The sequence below is a fragment of the Narcine bancroftii genome, chromosome 12 (assembly GCF_036971445.1).
Source record: "Narcine bancroftii isolate sNarBan1 chromosome 12, sNarBan1.hap1, whole genome shotgun sequence".
Taxonomy (NCBI): domain Eukaryota; kingdom Metazoa; phylum Chordata; class Chondrichthyes; order Torpediniformes; family Narcinidae; genus Narcine; species Narcine bancroftii.
In genome coordinates this window covers 56,364,047-56,382,488 of record NC_091480.1, presented here as the reverse complement: position 1 = coordinate 56,382,488, position 18,442 = coordinate 56,364,047, and the positions used below count along the sequence as shown (strand labels likewise).

The 18,442-nt window shown below is 43.0% G+C and overlaps 1 protein-coding gene across 6 annotated transcripts in view; it reads left to right on the top strand.

The window, feature by feature from the left end:
• The window catches only part of LOC138747055 (bromodomain adjacent to zinc finger domain protein 2A-like), a 145,339-nt gene that overhangs the window by 59,696 nt on the left and 67,201 nt on the right, over nucleotides 1-18,442 (top strand). For 5 of the 6 annotated variants that reach the window (XM_069905943.1, XM_069905944.1, XM_069905947.1 and 2 more), the window contains 4 exons: nucleotides 5,595-5,726; nucleotides 11,199-11,777; nucleotides 14,137-14,346; nucleotides 17,118-17,318. In XM_069905943.1, coding sequence (XP_069762044.1) covers nucleotides 5,597-5,726; nucleotides 11,199-11,777; nucleotides 14,137-14,346; nucleotides 17,118-17,318 — 1,120 coding nt within the window. In that variant the 5' untranslated portion in view covers nucleotides 5,595-5,596. The remainder of the gene's footprint in view (nucleotides 1-5,594; nucleotides 5,727-11,198; nucleotides 11,778-14,136; nucleotides 14,347-17,117; nucleotides 17,319-18,442) is intronic. The other variant, XM_069905946.1, reaches the window with a different exon arrangement.

The following is an 18,442-nucleotide window of genomic DNA, read 5'->3' as shown; positions in this document are numbered from 1 at the left end:
ATATATATATATAAAGATATATATATATATATATATATAAAGATATATATATATATATATATATAAAGATATATATATATATATATATAAAGATATATATATATATATATATATAAAGATATATATATATATATATATATATAAAGATATATATATATATATATATATAAAGATATATATATATATATATATATAAAGATATATATATATATATATATATAAAGATATATATATATATATATATATAAAGATATATATATATATATATATATATAAAGATATATATATATATATATATATATAAAGATATATATATATATATATATATAAAGATATATATATATATATATATATATAAAGATATATATATATATATATATATAAAGATATATATATATATATATATATATAAAGATATATATATATATATATATATAAAGATATATATATATATATATATATAAAGATATATATATATATATATATATAAAGATATATATATATATATATATATAAAGATATATATATATATATATATATATATATAAAGATATATATATCAAGCGCTGAAGAGCTGGCTCTGAATGGGCAACTAAAGCGGCATCATCTGCAAAGTGTAGTTCACGGACAAGTTTCTCTTGTGTCTTGGTGTCTTTGCGGAAACTGCCAAAATGTTTGGCCTGGAAGTCAGCCTGAAGAAAACTGAGGTCCTCCATCAGCCAGCTCCCCACCATGACTACCAGCCCCTCCACATCTCCATCGGGCACACAAAACTCAAAACTGTCAACCAGTTTACCTATCTCGGCTGCACCATTTCATCAGATGCAAGGATCGACAATGAGATAGACAACAGACTCGCCAAGGCAAATAGCGCCTTTGGAAGACTACACAAAAGAGTCTGGAAAAACAACCAACTGAAAAACCTCACAAAGATAAGCGTATACAGAGCCGTTGTCATACCCACACTCCTGTTCGGCTCCGAATCATGGGTCCTCTACCGGCACCACCTACGGCTCCTAGAACGCTTCCACCAGCGTTGTCTCCGCTCCATCCTCAACATCCATTGGAGCGCTTACACCCCTAACGTCGAAGTACTCGAGATGGCAGAGGTTGACAGCATCGAGTCCACGCTGCTGAAGATCCAGCTGCGCTGGATGGGTCACGTCTCCAGAATGGAGGACCATCGCCTTCCCAAGATCGTGTTATATGGCGAGCTCTCCACTGGCCACCGTGACAGAGGTGCACCAAAGAAAAGGTACAAGGACTGCCTAAAGAAATCTCTTGGTGCCTGCCACATTGACCACCGCCAGTGGGCTGATAACGCCTCAAACCGTGCATCTTGGCGCCTCACAGTTTGGCGGGCAGCAACCTCCTTTGAAGAAGACCGCAGAGCCCACCTCACTGACAAAAGGCAAAGGAGGAAAAACCCAACACCCAACCCCAACCAACCAATTTTCCCTTGCAACCGCTGCAATCGTGTCTGCCTGTCCCGCATCGGACTTGTCAGCCACAAACGAGCCTGCAGCTGACGTGGACTTTTTACCCCCTCCATAAATCTTCGTCCGCGAAGCCAAGCCAAAGAAAAAAAAAAAAATATATATATATATATATATATATAAAAGATATATATATATATATATATAAAAGATATATATATATATATATATATAAAAGATATATATATATATATATATATAAAAGATATATATATATAAAAGATATATATATATATATAAAAGATATATATATATATATAAAAGATATAGATATATAGATATATATATAAAAGATATAGATATATATAGAAAAAAATTCAATTGTTAACATTAAAATACCTTTCGATCTGACAGTATTTTTACTGGGCAGTTTGCAACATCTGAAAGGTTTGGGATTAGATAAATTTCAACTTGCTTTTGTACATTTAGCATTATCTGTAGCGAAAAATGTATTGCTAGTACGTGGAAAGATACAAATATGAATTATATTAATAGATGGCATAATGAGATGAAATATTGTTTAATAATGGAAAAAATTACATATGTTTTGCGTGATAATTAGTTTTTTTATTAATAAGTGGTTGTTGTATTCAGAATATTTACATTTTAATTTATGTTGATTAGATCTTGATATGTATGTTTAATTTTTCCGTAATTATTTTTTTCTTTATGGCTCTCCTTAGGAGAGCTGGCTGAAGGGGGGGGGTTCTTTTCTTTTTTATATATATATATATATATATATATATATATAAAAATAATGTTCATGTTTATGGTTAATTGTTGTATATGTTATCTACTATTTGTATTTTGAACGAATAAATAAATTGTGGTGTGCTGTTAGACAGAATCAGACACACACAAGGTAAAGATTGTACCACAGGCTTTAATCCACAAAGACTTCCACAGAGCCAGGCTGGTTGTGGCTGCAGCAACTCTGTGTGAGGCCTAGGGAGGCCGGCGCAGGCTTATATCCCGGAGGGTGATTGACACCCGACTGGGTGGGGCTTGATCCATTCAGGCCGACTGATTGACAGCCGGCCCGGTGTTGTCCTGTCCCCTTACACTCCTGCAGGTACAGAGGTTGTCCCCTGCAGTAGGCCGATGGTGTACCAGCAACACCAGTGATCTGGGTTTGACTCCTGCTTTGTCTGTAAGGAGTTCTCCCCGTGTTTGAGTGGTCTTTCCCTGGGTACTCCGGTTTCCTCCCACCCTTCATAACATACTTGGGTTTCAGGTCAATTGGGTGTAATTGGGTGGCACATGCTCGTGGGCCGAAATGGCCTGTTGCAGTGCTGTGTGTCTAAATGTAAAAGTTCAAAATGTCAGCAGTTGGGTTATGTATGCTTAGTCTAATGTCCCAAAAGTTTGGGTCCTACCATGGCAGCTGGAGAGTTTAAATTCAGTTGCTTAAACTAATATGGAATTTTTAAAAAACTGGCATCATCATGGTATCAGGCCCATCTAGTTCATTGATAAATCCATTAGGGAAGGAAGCTGCCATCCTTCTCTGCTCCAGGCTACACATGGCCCAAGCTGCTCTCTGAAATGGCACCTTGATTAGGGGACAGTAAATGCTGTACTTGTCAGCACCAACCATGCTCCCATGAGTCAATCCATTTTTCAAAAGGGCAAGTCTGCTGGCCACTGTGTTCTCTGAGTGGTTTGAACTGCAGTTTTCACTCTCAGGTCCACAAGGAATAGCACAGCAGGTCTTGGGGTAAGGAGTAAAAGTTGGTGCATGTGGGAAACTTGTACCCTGCATTGTCCATGAATGTTTATTGCCAGCAGAGGGGACACAAATATCTTGTGCAAAATGAACCAATTGGTTTAATTCATTCACCCAGTGATATGAAAAATTGTGCGAATGTTGGAGAAATCGGCTGTGCAGCTTGGCGACAGGCCCTTAGGCCGCAGAGTCCGTCCGACCATCAACCACTCATTTGCTCTAATCCCATAAATCTCTGTTGCATTTTGATTCCTGTGATGGTGAATGTGACAGGTGCCCAGGTTTGGCCTTTGATCAATGGCTCCTGTTTGCCAAGGTCAGAGGGGCTGAAAGCAGCTTCGGTTTGTCATCCAGCTTGCTGTCAATTGAGCCCGTGCGGTGTTCAGCTAAGGATAAAATCCTTGCCCTAGTACTTGTGGGATCCAGTCTTTAACCTGCTGCACACAAATGGATCCCTTGCTGGTATCGAAGGCAAATAGCCAGTTGAGCAAGGCAGGCAGAATTGTGGCAGCACTGGCATCATGAAAATGTTCATGCCAGTCTGCTTTGTGGTTTCCCCCAGAGTCCCTGAGGGCAGTCTCTGAGTTGGAGTCTGATGGTGGAGGGTGACTATTCCTGAAACTGGTGGGCGAGTCTTGTGGCAGCTACTCCTCTTTCCTGATGGCAGTAGTGAGAACAGAGCGTGTGCTGGGTGTTGTGGGTCCTTGATGATTGATGCTGCTCTCTGATGAAGAGGTCTATCTGTGGGATAAATATCAATAGTGAGCCATGTAACAAGGTGTTAAGAGAAATTATCAAAGTTGGGTCAAAGAAGCAGCTTGTGAAGGAGTGATTTTAAAGGGAAAAAGTAGTGATTTCAGGTAACTAGGAAAAATGCAACATTGTCCTCTGCCTCTTTCCCCCACCCACCCACCCCCATCACCTACCAGGAAGCCCTGCAGTGTTTGTGAGCCATATTAAGAAGAACCTTCATGGAAAAGGCTGCTATAGAAACGTGGGAAAGCACAGCCCTCCTGGGCGTATTTTCAGAGAGTATTTTGAACTGAACGACACCTAGAAGTAGCTGGAAGATACCTTAACTTCAAACTGTTGAGTCTGTGTCCTCACCACCTGCCACCAACTTGTTACCATCGCTACTGTGCTTCCTGGTTTTTGGCAATCAATGAGATACTGTTTCTCAGTAGAAAATTTAAATGCTCTCGGGCACCCGGGCACCCAGCTTCTGACCACTGTATGGTACCTTGTGGGACATGTGCTTGTGTTGTTCAAGAACTCCACCAGGTATCCCTTGGATCAGTGGTTCCCGAGCTTCCTAAATGAAAGCTCCACTTATTCACACTTGCTAAAATACCCTTGCCTCCTTAGCAATAATCCAGTCATGGGAGGTACAGTATTGCTCTTTGGAAGGTCAAATGCAAGGGAAATGTTTTCAGTTAATGGTAGGACTCTTAACAGCATTGATGTCCAAGTCCAGAGATCCTGAAAGTGGCCACACAAGTAGATGGGGTGTTAAAGAAGGTGTGTGGGATGCCTGCCTTCATTGAGTGGGCCATTGAGCACAAGGGCCATGTCATTGCCGTGATCGACATAGAGCTTTGATTCAGCTGGCACTTGTAGTATTGTGTGCATTTCCGATTACCCCCTCACAGGAAGGATGTGGAGGCTTTGGAAAGGGGATAGAAGAGGGGTCCCAAGATGTGGCCTGGATTGGAGGGGATGGGTTATGGAGAGAAGTCGGACAAACCTGGGTTATTTTACTCTGGAGTGCTGGAGGCTGGGGGGAGACTGAGAACTCGACTGTTGCCTTGGGCCACTTGTGCTGTGGCAGTTCCTCAGTGAGTGATTGTGGGTGTTGCAGGAGTTGGGGATGTTACATTTTCCTTTGGGAGAGAAAGGTTTCCTCTCATCAATTCTACATTCTCTGGAAGTCTCGCTTTAGGTTGGTTATTGAGGTGGATGCTCCACTGGTACCTGGTGGGTTCTCTATGCTTCACAGATGGGAAGAAAACCACAGGGCAGTCCCCTATCACAGCTGCTGGCTGACCTATTGGCAGTTTTATCCTAACCCTTCTGGTACTGTACTTGCTGGTCCTATTGCACTCATGGCATTCTGTTTCTTTGCCCCTCAAAGTGTTTGTGAAATCCAGCAGCGTGTTCTGAATTCAAAGTCCGTTACTGAGACACCTGCTAACATGTACGTTAATCAGGCCAGGTCATTCATATAGCCTGACTGAGCAAGGTCATATTTCATGACAAGAAGGGGAATTGGAAGGATTTTCCCTTGGACCCTGTTGCCCTGGAATCCACTTTGAAGGACAGGTTTGCCTGATTGACACATCTCCATTTTGTTTCCTGTTTATTTACATTTCCAGATATGGAGGATCAGCTCCATTTTGCCTGCTGCACGTTGACACCTGATGCTGCTGACCTTAGTCCTTCATCTTATCAGGAAGATGGCCTGCTGACAAATGAGACTACAGTGTCCTTGGCTCAGCCGGGCAGAGGTGAGGGCAGAGGCTGGGCTAGAGTTTGTTGTCTGTGCCTTCCTGACCCAGGGCCGTGGTTACTGTGGGCTAGAAGCACGATTACCCTTTGTCCCAATCAGTGGTGAGTGGCAGGGAGGCGCAGTTTGAGAGACAGTGGTGAGCTCTGCTCCCAAGTCGTGCAGCCCTTGTTGGAGCACTTGCAAGCACTAGTTGCACCAGCTGCTGAGTGCCAGACAAGGGAGGAAAGCTGATGGGTTTTATTCCTCCCTTGATTGTGTGGAATTTCTTTATCTCTATTTAGGCCAAGATCACATGAATCACCCAGGGAAACTCTTCAATGGGGTGGGGGAGTTAAAATGTCCCCAGGGTATGCAGATTAGACTCTGTGCTTTTGGGATATTATTCATTTGTGGACTATTGTATACATTGCACTGAACTACAGATTGGAGTCAGATGCACTGAAATTCTTGCTTGCTGAACAGGTACTTCATTAAAAAAAAATCTTCAATAGTACACATTAAATTAAAGAGCGATAAAATACAGTAAAATCCCTGTTATCTGGGATTCAAGCTACTGGCAAAAAAATTGCAGAAATTAATAGGTGGTTAAAAAAATATGAAAGTTTAAAATTGGTACCCTTTATGGTCAGTTCGCCAGTCATGCAATCTCAAGCAACCGGAAAATTCACTTATCTGGCATAGGTGCCAGATACCAGGAGTTTTACTGTACTGTGGATATATAATATTCATAGTTACCATAATGTGACAAAAAAAGTGGTGTTACATTAGATCAGCCATTCTCAACAGAATGAACCCCCCTGGAGGTCACAGCACATTTAAGGGGGGGGGGGGGCACAGTCTAAAATCATATGATTTTTTTATATAGTTGGTTAGATAGAAGTATGGAAGAAACCAACTAAACTTGGCTGCTTCACACGGAAGGGGGCCCATAAATTTTGAGCAGAGTCCGGTGTGGTGGGGGGAGAGGGGGATCATAGCCAAAAAAAGTTTGAGAATGGCTGCTCTGGACAGTCCTTTTGTGGTGTTGGAGCAGTCCCTGATTAGTGTAGTGGAAGGTTCCTAGAGGTGCTGGGAAGAGCTTGTGACCAAGGTGATGGGGTCCTTTGAGGTTGGCTTCCTTCTTGAGGCAGTGCTTCACATGGATGTCTGCAGTGATGGGGGAGTAGGAGCCTGTGATAGACCTGGCTATCGAAAAAAAACCCTGGAAATCTGAAATAAAAGCAGAAAATGCTGGAAGCACTCAGCATGACAGGCAGTATTTTTGGTTTCTATAGCTACTTTCAGGTGGCCAGAATACCCCAACGTAAAGCCACTTAAAATACCCGAATGTGGCTGTTGGGAGGCCACCTGAAAGTGGAGAACCCTGACCCAAGGAGCACTTACCCAACCCTCCTCAGGTAGGTGTATTCTCTACTTCCGAGCGCTCCCCCTAGGCACCTGAAAGTGGGCGAGACTACGGCCATAGTCGACAGGAGCGGGCGTTTGCTCCACGAGCCTCTCCCCGCTGTGGACCTTTCAGGTGCCAGAACAGCACCTTCAGTGCTGCCACCTGAATGTCGCTTTGCACACACCTGCAGCCGGCTCCGGAGCTGCATTCTCCCAGCTATACCACCTGAAAGTGGCTTATGCTTCTATTGGGCAGCACAGTTAGCATAACGGTTAGTGAACGCTGTTACAGCGCCAGCAACCGGGGTTCAAATCCCCCGCCAGTAAAGAGTTTGTACGTTCTTCCCGTGTCTGCGTGGGTTTTCCCCCAGAGCTCCGGTTTCCTCTCACCGTTCATACTGGGGGTTGTAGGTCAATTGGATATAATTGGGTGGCACAGGCTCATGGGCCAAAAGGGTCTGTTAAAAATTTAAATTAAAAAAAAATTAAAATAGTTGATAAAGAGTCTTTGATTCTGGCATTTAAATTTTTTTTTGTTTCACATTTGCAGTGTCTGCAGGTTTTTGTTTTTTTTTCCCCCACAGCGCCCTGATTTCGAAGTGTAAGCTGTTTCTTTGTTGTCACTGGGACTAAATTGTGGGGCTCCCTCCCCAGTAGCACAGTGGGAGCACCTTCCTCAGAAGGAATGCAGTGTTTCAAAATAGCAGCTCACCACCACCACCTCCAGAGCAATAAGGCGCAGGCAATAAAAGAATAAAATGAATAAAAGCACTTGTCACTGGCTGCTTTTCCAATCTCAAGGAAGGCTGACAAGAGAGCTGAGTCACCCCCCCTCTTTCACCACCCACAGCTAAAGCTGTGGAAGGAAATGTTCGCAGAGATGACATGTACTGCAAGTTGGCTGGCATTGAATTTTCAGTTCTCTGCATGTACTTGAACACTTGGTAGTTCAGGAGTGCAGCACAGGGCATCTTGCAAGGCCAGTGACGTTTTCTTTTTCTCTTGGGCACGTGAAGTGATTTTCTTTACTTGCCTTGATTGTCCAGGTGAATCTGCATTACGGTGTATGCTATGTGGCACATGGCTTACCCCACCCTGTCAGAACTGTTGCTAGCAGCTGATAGATGGTTGGTGATTTCATTTGAGAGAGTGACCCACTGCTGGTGCGATTGTGATCTGAGGATAGCAGTTCTTTTCTGATTTGGTCTAGTCAGCACATTATTGATCATTAGTCATCAGTTTGGACAGCATTGCATTGTTGACTCTTGACCCTATTCCCTTTAAACTGCTGATCGGTTGATCGATGTCTTTGTAAATTATTGGCCTGACTTCAGGCACCTGTGACTTCTTGAACTGATTGCCTCAAAATTTATCCTGACCTTTCAATTTGTTTTTGGTCGTTTCTCCCACCGCCCCCGCCCCCCTCTGTCCCAGCACTAGAGAACCTGTTGCCTTCTACTGCTGATTGATAAAGGGACATGGTAGCAAACCATAATATCATCACCTGTGCAAGTGAGGGCAAACATAATCTGTCATCCAATTTGGCTCTAATTGTAGCTTGAAATTTTTTGCCTTCTAAATTTAAAAAAGGTTTTATTTACCACACGGTAGAAGCCGAATCTGACCCATTTAAACTTGTGCCATCTAGTCATGCCCAAATTAACCTACAACCCCGTGTGTTTTGGAGGGTGGGAGGGAACCGGAGCATTTGGAAAACTCACACAAGACATGGGGAGAATGTGCAAACTTCTGACAGACAGTGCGAGATTTGAACCAGAAACCCCTTTTCCACTAGCACCCTGTCCCAGGAATTAACTGGGAATTTGCTGGGACTGGATCCAGTGGGAAAGGAATATTATCTGAACACCGGTGTCAAATGATGTCATTTCAGTCCCGGGATGAACCGCCTCTGCCCCTACTCATATCCCTGGTGTTCGCTGATGAAACCAGTGGAAAAGGGACAGAAGAAAGTCACTTGTTTCCAGTTGAAGGTAGAACACTCCGATCCCAAGGGATGAGTGTTCAGTGGAAAAACGATTAGTGTCCCAGTTAAGGGTGGCCCAGTGGAAAGCACAAAGGACTTCCTATCCTGGGACACTACATGGCCCAATTAACTGGGATGCCTGTGGAAAAGGGGCAATCGCTGGCGCCATCGCAACACCATATTGCCCCTCTGTAGTGCTGTACGCAGAATTTCCCAAAGCCTCTGCCCCCTTGTCCCCTTCACTCCCTAAAGCCAATCACCTTCACCCAAATCTTCCTCCCCTGACATCATCCACAGGGTGTCAGGTTTCCAACTTCTTCCCTCCATTGCCTACTATTCACAACTCTTAACCTCTTCCAGTTCCACAACCAGTTCAGAAACACCCAACCTGCAGATCCTGGAATCTTGAGTGAAATGGGCAGTCAACGTTTTGGATTCTTTTTAAAGTCCCAACACTGACTGTCCATTTGTCTCCATGGATGCTGCCTGACCTGCTCCAGATCCTCATTGTTCTTCTGACTGCTTGTGTTTGTTGTCTTTGTATTTCCTTTGGAGAGTTGGCTTCATGCAACTTGTTTGCCATGACTGGGAATAGTCTCTAAATGTTTCCTCCTTTCTTGCTTTCCTTTGACCAAGATTCCAATTAGACTTCTAGACTTTTCTCAGCATGGTCTTATTACCTCTGTGGGAGACACATTTTGGCCATTTTTTCTTGTTCCAAGAGCTGTGCTTTTACAAATCGTTGTCATTCCCTCGAATCACACTGGACAACAATTTAATTTCCCCAAAAGCTTTACTTCCTGAAAAACAATATTGGGGATTATGATAAACCACTTCAAGCTGAACACAAAGATAATTTCAGATTTGCTGTATTATGTAGGAAGTTGGAAAACATTAAATTAACTTTTATTGAATTTAGACTGTTTAATTGCATAATGATGCTCTCAGGTTGACTGCACATGTTGTACAACAAATGTGAGGAGCCCAGGGTTTGTCTGGGTTACCAATTTTACAACTGAACTCGAGCTCCAAGGCTTTCTTAATAAGTGCAGTCACGCTGCGTCTTTGAGCCTTAAGTGTATACTCTCCACAATGTAACAGAATGTATGGCAGCTGTTGGACATTGACGAGACATTTCTGCTGTATGGAATCTTCCTGAAGACAATAAATACTATTGTTAAGTACAATCACTGTGCTATTGCCATGTGCATCAATCTATATATAATCAATGTAATGCACAGCATCTGTATATGTGAGCTGCTTTTACAGCCTATCTGCATCCATCCTGAGTAAACATGCCCAGGCCTAAGACTACATTTGCATAGCACTTGCACTGAGTGCATGCACAGGCATTCTTGGACTGACCAAAACAGCTTGCTTTGTGGGCAATGTACTTGTAGACTTAAAATATGACAGGAAGTCACAAAAATTGGTTGTACAGTATCTTTAAAAAAAATATTGGAATGTTTTAAGGTAATTTGTGATCAGCAGCCCAAAATCCATAAAATACACCCAAGTGTATCTTTGTTGTCCAGTGTAATAGGAACTGCAAATTTAAGCTGGTTTATGCAAATCATGGCGATGTAAAATGGGAGCTGCTATCAATTCCTGGGATCCACATTTGTTTTTAACTCTGCCCAGAATATCTTGAGCAAAAGCAAACCAGTTTTTTTTTTTTTTTGCATAAATCTGCTCTGTATTTTGATGTTGTGCTATGTTGGATCTGGAGATGATCACATAAATCCGTCACTGGGGCAGCACAATGGCACAGCTAGTAGTACTGCTTCCCCAAGGCTTGTGACGTGGGTTTGATCCTGGCCCCTGCCACAGAGTTTACACATCCTCCCTGTGGCCATGTGGGTTTTCCTCCGGTGCTCCAGTTCCCTCCTACGTCCCAAGGATGAACTTGTAAGGTTAATTGGCTGCTGTCAATTGTCTCTTCTGTGGGTGGATGATAGGATTGAGGAGTTTTGGGGTGGAAGTTGGTTACAGAGAAAATTGGCAGAAGAGTGGCGTTGTTCTCTGAGCCTGCATAGACTCGAATGGCCTCATTTGTCTTCAAATTTACATTAAATCCTTTTTTCTTTCTGTGTACTCCAGCTATGAACAGCGAGCTTGACATTAAGGAAGTGACTTTTGACTGTGGAGCCACTACATCTGAGGCGTTTCCTTCAGCACCATCACTGGATGTTGAGGTGGCAAGAAGCTCTCACCTGGACTCATTGAACGAGTACGATTTTTACTGGGACTGGGAACAGTTCCAGGCCACAAACGCAGACATCCTCAAAGAAAAGGTGCTGCTGTCCCAAGACCAGTCAAATGGTCTTTTTGAAGCTGCTATCAAGGAAATCCCAGTCGAGCCTTCTGTCATGCCCAAAGCACTGAAACAGTACGATGACAGGACTAACAATTCCGGGAGTTTGGATTTTGATCCCTACAACTTCTGTTCTCCTCATAAAATTCACTTTGACATGGTCCAAGCCACACCATCTTTCTCTCCAAGTCCTGAGCTAACAAGAATTATGGTTGAAGAGGTTCGCTGCTTTCCTTATCCGTTTGATCACCAGTACGGGCAGTGCAATTCTCAGTCACATTTATTGGAACTCGAGGAAGCTGACCTGGATCTCTTCTGCAGCAAGGAGTATGAAGATGTCGTGGGATTACTGACTAAAGAGTCAGGTATGGTGCATGTAGAGAGAAAGGCATCTGGGAGCTGAATGGAAACCGTGCCACAGTGGATGAATGAGGGAGATGAGTTCAAATCCTGCCCTGGCAGCTAATGGTTTAGTTAATTGCACTAACTGGAATTTTCTTTATTTACACATTGTTTCTGGCAAGACCAGAGTTTTCTGTCCATCAAAATCATAGGCCCTGAGTTGAAGAGGCAGGTAAGTGTGAAGAAAGCAAGTCAGCGCCTCCACTTCCTCAGTAGTTTGCAAAGGTTTGGTATGACATTGGGAACCCTGGCAAATTTCTGCAGAGATGAGGTGGAAAGTGTGCTGACCTTATGGGGACACCAATACCCCTGAGCATAAAGCCCTCCAAAAGGTAGTGGACACAACCCAGGACATCACAGGCAAGACCCTCCCCAATATTGAGAACATCTATAGGGAACGCTTCCGTCGGAGGGCAGCAGCAATCATTAAGGATCCATACCCCCCAGCACACGCTCTGTTCTTGCTGCTGCCATCAGGAAAGAGGTGTAGGTGCCCCAAGACTCGCCCCACAAGGTTCAGGAACAGCTGCTCCCCCTCCACCATCAGACTCCTCAACACCAAACTCAATCAGGGACTCATTTAAGGACTCTCACTTGTGCACTTTATTGATTTTCTTTTGTTCTCTCTGTATTGCACAGTCAGTTTATTTACATGTGTACGTTGAGTCCAGTTTAGTTTTTTTTTTGCATTACCAATTAGTGGTAATTCTGCCTCACCCATGGGAGAAAGAACCTCAGGCTTATATGTGATGTCATGTATGTACACTGACAATAAATCTGAAGCCACATATTGATAGGCCAGACTGGGAAAAGATGACAGATTTCCTGCTCTGAGCCAGATATTTTTATTTTACAATCTAAACTTTATAATCATGAAGCCACATCTAGACATGGCAGAGTATTTAACCCTCACCTGTCCTCCTGGTATAAAGTTCTGCTTTAACCTAGCAGCTCCTGGAGTGGTAGGAAATGACTATGAATGGATCTGATTTGCCTCTTAAGTTAAAATGCTGTAAACTCTGTTTGACCATTGTCATGGTTAACCTTGTCACTTTGCTTTTGCCATTTCTCTGATTTTTAAAAAAAAATCCAAAATGGTGCTGGAGAGTGACGACTTTATTGCAATGCTTGGATCGTGAGGGTGAATGCAGGCTCCTCTTCGATATTTAAGAAAAGTTTGGATGGGTTGGGTGCAGGTCCTTGGACTGAGGCAGAACAATGGTTTGCACAGACTAGATGGGCTGAAGGGCTTGTTTCTATGCTGTTGTGTTCTATAGCATACAAAACTAAGCTTTTCTCTGTATTTTTGTACATGTAACAAAAACACCAACTCTAGGGAGCATTAGAAGGTGTTATTGGCACCTGGGAAGGGTGGGGGGGGGCTGAAGTGTCAAGGTAAAGAGAGCATTAGGAACATAAGACCATAAGAAATAGGAACAGGAGTCGTCCATCCAGCCCGTCGAGCCTGCTCCGCCATTCAATGTGATCATGGCTGATCTGATGATCGGCTCATCTCCACCCACCTGCCTTTTCCCCATATCCCTTAATTCCCCAATTATGTAAAAATCTATCCAACCTTGTCTTAAATACACTTACTGAGGTCGCCTCCACTGCTTCAATGGGCAGTGAATTCCACAGATTCACCCCCCTCTGGGAATAGCAGTTCCTCCTCATCTCCGTCCTAAATCTACTCCCCTGAGACTCTGTTCCCGAGTTGTAGTCTCCTCTAATGGGAACCTCATCTATACCTTTCATAATTTTATACATTTCTACAAGATCCCCTTTTCTAAATTCCAGCGAGTCCAGTCCCAGATGACTCAATCTGTCCTCATAGGTTAAACCCCTCATCTCTGGAATCAACCTGCTGAACTTTCTCTGCATCGCCTCCAAAGCCAGTGAATCCTTCAAGTAAGGAGACCAGACCCTCCATACTTATCCCATTCATGGACTGGTCAAAATTTTTCTTAAATATTGAAGAAATAGAAACATTCAGATGGGTCATTGCAGGTAGTGGGAAGAGAACACAAGGGATGTGTGCAAATCGTACTGGTGGTAGCCTTTCAATAGGTTTACTGCAGAAAGGTTAACACATCTGTTGAGAGTAGTGCCAGAGCTTTTTGCTGTTGGGAGATACCTGACCAGTTTTTCTGGTCGGTGTAAATCACCTAACCTTTTGGTCTTTCCAAAGTTGAAATAAAGATTCTGCACCTTCTGCCCGCCTCCACAACACAGTGGACTCTTAATGGCTTTGAACTTGAACCTCTGAGGTATGTCATGTGTCATTGGGAATTTAACAAAGGATTTCTTGATTTTTTTTTAAAGAGAGCAGGGAGAATTGTAACAACAATGTTGGCGGCTACATTGAGTCAACGACTGAGGAAATGAAAGTGGGCACAAGCCAAGATACCCCTGCCCATGTATTCTTCAGCCAGTCTCTTGAAAACTCTCTGAACTTCAACATTCCACTGAAAGGAAATCCCCTTGATCCTGCCTTGGTGGCAATGATGCAGTCTTCCTCATCCCATTTCACAGGTAATTCATCCTTACACCACACAGCATCCTTTAATTCAATGTTCTGGTTGATGAACAGTTTGGAGTTTAATTCTATTAATTAAATGGGATGTGGCATCTCTTTAATTCAAGGCAGCTTTAAGGTGCTGCAACCTTGCCTCTGACTGACTGCATTTGCCCATGCACTGATTTCCACCCCCCCCCCCCATGTACTTTCTGCTACTAATCCTTGTTAGAGCAGATCTCCACCTATCGATTAGTCAGTGAGAGGGCTGTGTACATGGCAGCAGCCTTTTGGTGCTTGAGGCGAAGGACTCGGAAACAGGGAACGTGGACAGAGCACTCCCGTTCCCCAGGAGTATGTTAGATCACCAGCGATCGGGGGGGGGGGGTGGGTGAGACATTGGATGGCGATTAGGATTGAAGACTCTGAGAACCCTAATCTGGTGCCCGATGTCACTGCAGCAACCAAGCTTGTGTCTTGTGTCTGTCAGAATTAGTGGCAGGTGCTGATTGTTGAGGCAAGACCGCAGCAATTTTTCTGAACTATTTAAAATTGACCAGCTCAACATAGACTGCAGACTGAACTTTGGGAACTTATGCATTTCAAGTTTATAAATAGGTCAATTTTAACCCACAAGGTGTAATTATTCTGCAAGTTTCTTGGCAGACTTGCTTGTAAAGCCACAGTCTCCTGTAACTTCTGAATTTTATCAAATTTTCTCCATACTTTGGAAATCGGCCACATAACCAAAGGGACAACAGTCATGAGAATGGACAGAAATTTCATGGGGAATACACTGACCCTTGTAACCCTCGCTAACCACTGTGCTACCCACTCCACAAGAGCTTGACTCTTTTTGGTAACTTTATTTATCGCACTATGAACCATATCAACAAAAATATGTATAAATGTTTCTCATTAAATATACACAGTGACATTTTCCCTCTTTTTTTCCCCCCTATCCTCCTTCTCACCCCCCTCCAAAATCAATAAATATTAAACATAAAATACAAGAAAACAACATCTTCACACAAAAGAAAAACAAAAAAGAAAGTCGTGTCGTCTACTTTTACACATTAAATCTGATCATGTTTATCTTATCAATTTAGGAGATGCAGGTCCGAGGCTGGTATTTTCTGTCATATTTCATATATGGTTCCCAAATTTGTTTGAATAATGTATATTTGTCTTTTAAATTATACGTAATTTTTTTTCCAGTGGAATATACTTATTCATTTTCATGTACTGTTGTTGTATTTTCAGGTTCTCTTCCATTTTCCAGGTTGACATTATACATTTTTTTTGCTACTGCTAGGAAGAGCTTGACTCTGATATCCCCGATACCTTTATGTTTCTTCGTGGGATAGCCAGAGGCCCAGGCTCAATGCAGACTTTGGGAAGTTATCAGTGTGGAGTTTGCACAGTCTCCCTATGACCAAGTGATTCCCCCACATCCCAAAGTAACTGAAACTTGTGAATTTCCCCTTGTTTGGAGAGGAGGGGTAGAATTTCAGGGGAGATGATGACATTTTTTTTGAAATTTAAATGTTCATTCACAGCATGGTAGAAGCCGATTCCAGCCATTTAAACCTGTGCTGCCCAATTAACCTACAACCCCCCCCAGTACATTTTGAAGGGTGAGAGGAAACCCAGGGAGATGCGTACAAACTCCTTTCGGACAGTACCGGATTTGAACCCAGGTCGCTGCCGCTGTAATAGCGTTGAGCTATTTTTAATTTTTAAAAAAATGTAATTAAATGTTTTTTATTTTTAAATTTAGACACACAAGCACATGCCACCCAATTAACCTACAACCCCTGCTATGTTTTGAAGCCTGGGAGGAATCCAGAGCCCCCAGGGAAAACCCATATAGACACGGGGAGAACATACAAACTCCTTACAGACAGCGTGGGATTTGAATCCCAGTCCCGATCGCTGGTGATCTAACAGCGTTGTGCTGACTGCTACTCTAACCGTGCTTCCCCCTGATGTGAGGTGAATAACATGGGGTTAAAGTGGGATTAGTGTAAATGGGTAATTGATTGTCAGCATGGATGCAGTAGGCCAAAGACCTTTTTCCGACTTGAATCTCTTTAACTCTCCATGCATTTCCACCATAAAATGTTTGGATGCTGCCAGGGGCGCCTTGTAGTAACTTCACTTAATATGGGGCTCAATGATGGCACTGTGCCTCTGAGGCACATTGCTGTGCATTGAAGAGCCATTCCAGAGATGGACCCCACAAATCCAGTTAGGTACGTCAGAGCAGTGTTGAGGGAGCATTTTTCTGTGGGAGGCACTGCCTTTTGGGTGTAGTATTATCTGCCTTGGGCAGAGGTAAAAGATGTCCTTGCAGTATTTTAAAGGAGAGGCGAACTGTTCGAACATGTCTCAATTTCCCCACTCACCTCCACAGGTTTTTTAATTCAATTAAGTTTACTATTGTAGTGTTTATTCACAAGTACCTGTTTGGTAATGCAAGGAAGAATTTCAGTGCATGGGTACGTCGTACAATGTGTATGACAATAAGCTCATCATTATCAACATGCAAACTCCACACCAACAATAGCAGAGGTCAGTCAGCATTGACCCCAGTCGCTGGAGCTGTGACGCAGCATTGCTAAGTCACTGTGCAACCATCTCAATCTAATTTTTCTGCCTGGTCTTTCTTTCTTGGACAATCTTACTGGAGCAATTAAGATCAGCAGCCTTGGACTGGAAGATCATTTCAGTGATGTCAGTTTCTGGACTTTTGCACTAACCACTTCCTTCTTTCCTGACTGTGCAGGTGAGGTTAATAACAAACTGGATGACTGTCACAATGCAGAAGTGAAGATGTCTCTGGAACAGGATGTCCCTGACTTCTCTCTCAACAACTCAACACTTGCTCCTTCTTTTGAAAATGTTAACCTCTTCAAATCTTCACTCGATGAAACTCTGGCATCAGCCTCGCTTGTGATGTCTCCACACACCACATCGTTGAAGGAAGGTAGATTTTTGCATTAATTTGTGGGACGTGGACATTACTGGCAAGGTCGGCATTTATTGCCCATCTCTAATTGCCTGTGAGAAAGTGATGGTGGTGCTGTGGTGCTCCCATAGTACTGTTGGGGAATGCTCTAGGGTTTGGACCCAATCATGATGGTGTTTACAAATTGGGATGCTGTGACTTGGAAGGAAACATGCAGGTAGTGGTATTCCCATATACCTGCTATCCTTGTCTTTCTCGACAGAGATTGCATGTTTGCAAATGCTCTTGGAATAACCTGCATGTGTAACTGATAGATTCCTGAATGTTAAAGGAATCACGAAACAGAGGAATGATCGGTGTCACTTGGTGGGTTGCTGGGGGTGCGTTGGGTGGGGGGGGTGGGGGTTTCTGAGTGTCTCAGTCTCAGGTAGAGAATTCAAAAGTGAAGAAATTTCTCCTTGGCTCAGTCCTAAATGGCGAACCCCTTATTCTGACCCCTGGTTGTAGATTCCTCGGCCAGAAAAACATCCACCCTCTTGAGTCTTATTTTAAAATTTTTTTTTAAATTTACAACACGGTTCAGGCCATTTAAACCTATGCTGTCCTATTACACTCCAATTAATGTTTTGGAAGGTGGGAGCACCTGGAGGAAACCCACGCAGGACCGGGTAGAATGTTCGGACAGCGCCAGATTTGAACCCGGATAACTGGCACTAACTGTTTCAATTTAATTTGTTCTTCATTCTTGAGGGAAGAGGCCAAAGCTACTCAACATCTCCTCTTATAACAGTCCTGCCATTCCAGAAACCAGTCTGGTGAATCTTTGCTGCACTAAAAACACCTTTTTTTAATGCAAGGAGATTGAAATTGGACATGCTACTCCTGTTGGTGTCTCAAGGCCTTGAATAATTGTATCAAGACCTATTTACTCTTAGACTCAAATTCCCTTGTAGTGAAGGTCAAATTGCTATTGGCCTTGCTTCACTTTCATGTTGGCTTTCAGTGAGCTGTGCACAAGGACACAGAGGTCCCTTCGACCATCAACATTTCCCAATCTCTCTCAATTAAATAAAAAAAATTGCTTGCTATTTTTGCTTTATTTCTACCAAAGTGAATATCCTTACATTTTTAGGTATTGAACT